At 39.3% G+C, this 4,657-nt stretch overlaps 1 gene segment (V, D, J or C); it reads left to right on the top strand.

The window, feature by feature from the left end:
• Window positions 1–2,060: 2,060 nt before the first annotated feature.
• Window positions 2,061–2,628, top strand: LOC112410026 (T cell receptor alpha variable 14/delta variable 4-like; the record flags this gene model as incomplete). The annotated part of the segment is given in 2 exon segments: window positions 2,061–2,136; window positions 2,302–2,628. Coding segments are annotated over 2 exon segments (376 nt in total), but the record flags the coding sequence as incomplete, so codon positions are not given.
• Between the last annotated feature and the right edge of the window lie 2,029 nt (window positions 2,629–4,657).

Here is a 4,657-nt window from a genome sequence, read left to right as displayed (position 1 = left end):
ACAAAATTCGGGCCAAATTTTGTGCATCTAAGATGGAATTACTGAGCTTCTCCATGGATTTCTCTTTATGTTCTAGAAGAGGTGCTTGCATAAGGATTAAGTCAGAAAGGGATGCTTAGCCTAATAATCTGTTCAAGCATTTTTCCCTAGCTTCTACAGAGTCTTTTACACTGTGAGAGTTGGTTTTTATGAAAAAATTTCTTTCAGTAACATGAAGACATCAAATAATTCATGTATTTGGCATCCATTTTTAAAACATACATGAGATACACAAGAAGGTTAAGAAAAGGTTAATATGATTAAAAAACCTCATTGTATTCCTAGTATTTGGAAGCAGTGAACTGTGTTAAAAATCTATAACTAGGGCTTCCCTGGTGGCGCAGTAGTTGAGAGTCCGCCTGCCGATGCAGGGGACACGGGTTCGTGCCCCGGTCCGGGAAGATCCCACATGCCGCGGAGCGGCTGCGCCCGTGAGCCATGGCCGCTGAGCCTGCGCGTCCGGAGCCTGTGCCCCGCAACGGGAGAGGCCACAACAGCGAGAGGCCCGCGTACAGCAAAAAAAAAAAAAAATCTATAACTAACACTGTATGTATACATTTTGTAATTTAGTACATCCAAGAGAGATCCACAAGTTCAGCTACTTGAGTCAATTTTGCTCCTGCTAATGATTGGTTTTAAAGGGAGTTTAGAGTAGCTATTGCGTAACTAGCTTGGTAGTTTTTCTTTTCAATATTTAAAGTAAGATTATTTTAAAAACATGTCAATTCAGAATTTTGTATGAGAGTGTCCAAAAGATCTGTTCCAGACATGAAGGCATTTTGAATAACAGAAGTACAATCATGAGATCCTTTCATTGAGAAGTATAACAAAGTTGAATAATATGCGGAGAAATTAATATTTTATGATTAGTCAACTAACTGGTAGACAAAGTTTGAGTGTTTTAGATTGGAGAACAATTTGTACTGTATGTAGTGCCATCAGATTTAAATGGAGATTCCGGAGCAAGATCTGAAGAGGCTTCAACCAATTTAGCCAAGGCTGTAATTACTTTGAGACAAGGAGTGTAAGTTTCGTTGAACTTTAAGGGGTAGGCCATGACAGGCAATGGGTCTTTGTTGTTTGCCATGTTGTTTAGTAATATCATTAGGCATGGCTTTCCTTTTACATTCATACACAAGGAAAGGTTTATTACAATCAGTGGTGAACTTATGATCAGCTGTCTTATGGAGGTGTATGATGTCACCTGCAATATATTCCCTTTAGAGCTGGGCGCACAGAATATAGGGGCTTCTTGTGGCTCTTTTAGGGTCCCAACTGAGTTAATGGCAAAAATATAAATTCAAAGGTTTGATAACCTAATGACCAAACTCTGGCATCTATTTTGGCCTTTCTGAACAGAGCTGGGCTGTCAAAACTAATAGAGAAGAGAAGGGGACCTCTGTGACAGGACTCCCTGTCTGCAAGCTTCATTCTAGTCTTCTGCAAAGGGAGATTATCTTTTCTCCTGCTATTAGGTCCCAAGATAGGTAACTGGACAGATGTTGTGGTGAATAATTATACTGATGGCTATATCAATATATAGGTTGAGGAAGCTGCAGTAATTACTCTAAAGAGATTTGCCTTCTTATCATAAAGTGATTTATTTCTACCTTAGGTGAAAGAAAAGCATACACAGGTGTAAGGATACATGATCATTACATCTTAGGTTGTTTCCATAATCCATTATATGTAGTATTTTAAAATAAGTTCCATCACAGACGCAACAACTAAACACAGCAGTTGGTCGAATCATCAATCTCCCTTTCAATAACAAATTTACCTCGTGTTCATTTTCAGATGTAATTGCTACCAGTTGAAGAGCTGGTTAATGCAAAAGGAAGTCTGGGTTGAGTGAGAGTCTCACCTAGTCCATAGAGAAGCTGACATGACCCATATCAACTTGCTCCTCCAGGAAACCGCTGTTTCCTGTTGTGGGGCAGCAGCAACACATAGCTCAGCAATTCTTCCCTCACCCTGTCAGGCTCACCTCACCTTGCAGAGCCTTGAAATTGAAGAAGACACTTTCCATCTAGAGGAAGACCTCAAACATGCTTCTCTCCAGCCTTCTGAAGGTGATCATGGCTTCACTGTGGCTAGGTAAGGATGGCCCCAGTGGGACCGTACCCCTCTAGGACCTAAGGACTGGGGGAACAGGTGGTTTATGGGCACCCTGGGAAGAAGGGGCAGTAGAGTGTAAAACAGAATTTCTTTGTTCCACAGTACTTATTCTTAAACTTCTGATTCTGCTTTTGTTTTCTTTAGGATCCAGTATTGCCCAGAAGGTAACTCAAGACCAACCAGTAATATTAGTGCAGGAGAAGGAGGTTGTGACCCTGGATTGCATATATGACACAAATGATTTCAGTTATAGTCTATACTGGTACAAGCAGCCCAGCAGTGGGGCGATGATTCTCCTTATTCGTCAGGACTCTTATAACCAGCAAAATGCAACAGAAGGTCGCTACTCACTGAATTTCCAGAAGGCAAACAAATCCATCAAACTTGCCATCTCAGCTTCACAGCTGGAGGACTCTGCAGTGTATTTCTGTGCACTGAGTGAGCCCACAGTGAGAGGCGTGTGGGAGGCAGGTATACCAAAACCCAGGGCTCTGCTTGATACATCTGCCTGCTATAGGGACCAGGGCAGGGAATTGCCTTCCCAGACAGGAAGTGGTTAGGGCTGTGGCAGCACAGGTGTAGGGTTAGAGGGAAAACACTCCTTCTAAGAACATATTTCTCTGGGTTCATAGACTAGGTCTAGAGCTATTACTCATCAAAAACAACCTTATCACTCAAAATTTGGGTTCAAATTTTTTATTGAAGACAAAAAATAGCCACATAAAATCCTTGCCATTTAGTGATTAGAATGAGCTAGAATTGACTAAGGAAATTCAGAGACATCTGACCCAAAAATTAGTAAAAATATGCGTGAATTTTTGGATTTTCATTTCAATGTGTTCATTAAATGTTTATTGAATATATATTATATTACAGGTATTGTTTTGAATAAGGAAGGTTGTGAAATCTTTTTGTGATTTTCCTCTTTTTGAATATTATGCAGTTTTACACCGTTTAATGAATTCATTCATTTTGTGATTTTCCTCTTTTTGAATGTTATGCAGTTTTACACCGTTTAATGAATTCATTCATTTTAGTTTTGTTAGCTGAGTTAATGGTACACTTGTTTACTTTCTAAGGTGCCTGATATGTCACAAACTTTGTGCTAATCCTCATTCCATCTTATTAACACCTCTAGCATGGAATAGCTCAATTACCATAATGTAAGTTTTACCTGCCTCCCATCAGTCTTATCCACAAAAAGATCAATAATTAGTGGCTCTTAAAAGGACACTGTGAGAAGCAGAGTATGAATTACCTTGTTTCTCTGCTCTTGCCCTTCACTGCACCACTCCTTCTAAAGTATTTTTGCCATCATGTGGCACATTTTGGACACCTCCAGGCCCTCTTTTTCAATCAGTGTTACACAATCCCAAATACTCCTTCCCTCAAATTTCTTCCTTCTACCTCTAATCCCATTATCTCAGTGGCTTAAAATTTGAATGGTAATGGGTGGTTGCTAACTCTTGTATTGTAACTGCCTCTTATATTTGCATTTCGAAAGCAGTTGAGTAGAGTAGAAATATTAAAAGGAATGTCTTACAGTCCCTTCATTAAGTGGTGCTGGAAAAATTGGACAGCTACGTGTAAAAGGTGAGCCTGCGCGTCCGGAGCCTGTAGTTCACAACGGGAGAGGCCACAACAATGAGGGGCCCATGTACCGCAAAAAACAAAACAAAACAACACAAAAACTACAATGAGGTATCACCTCACACTGATCAGAATGGCCTTCATCAAAAAGTCTACAAACAATAAATGCTGTTGAGGGTGTGGAGAAAAGGGAACCCTCCTACACTGCTTGTGGGAATGTAAATTGATACAGCTACTATGGAGAACAGTATGGAGGTTCCTTAAAAAACTAAAAATAAAACTATCATATGATTCAGTAATCTCACTTCTGGGCATATATCCAGAGAAAACCATAAATCAAGAAGACATATGCACCCCAGTGTTCATTGCAGCTCTATTTACAATAGCCAGGACATGGAAGCAACCTAAATGTTCACCAATGGAGGAATGGATAAAGAAGATGTGGTACATATATACAATGGAACATTACTCAGCCATAATAAAGAATGAAATAATGCCATTTGCAGCAACATGGATGGACCTAGAGATTGTCATACTGAGTGAAGTAAGTCAGACAGAGAAAGACAAATATCATATGATATTGCTTATAAGTTCAATCTAAAAAAAATGGTACAAGTGAACCTATTTACAAAACAGAAGTAGAGTCACAGATGTAGAAAAAAAACTTATGGTTACCAAGGGGGAAATCGGGAGGAGGGATAAATTGAGAGATTGGGATTGACATATAAAACTCCTATATATAAAATAGATAACTAATAAGAACCTACTGTATAGCACAGGGAACTCTACTGAATACCTACATGGGAATAGACTTACATTGGAATAGAATCTAAAAAAGAGTGTAATGACTTACATGGGAATGGAATGTAAAAAAGAGTGGATATATGTACATATATAACTGATTCACTCT

Source organism: Neophocaena asiaeorientalis, unplaced genomic scaffold, assembly GCF_003031525.2.
Source record: "Neophocaena asiaeorientalis asiaeorientalis breed wild unplaced genomic scaffold, Neophocaena_asiaeorientalis_V1.1 scaffold2456, whole genome shotgun sequence".
In the NCBI taxonomy this organism is placed as follows: domain Eukaryota; kingdom Metazoa; phylum Chordata; class Mammalia; order Artiodactyla; family Phocoenidae; genus Neophocaena; species Neophocaena asiaeorientalis.
Note: the sequence above shows the minus strand (reverse complement) of the source record. Positions and strands in the feature narration are given on the sequence as shown.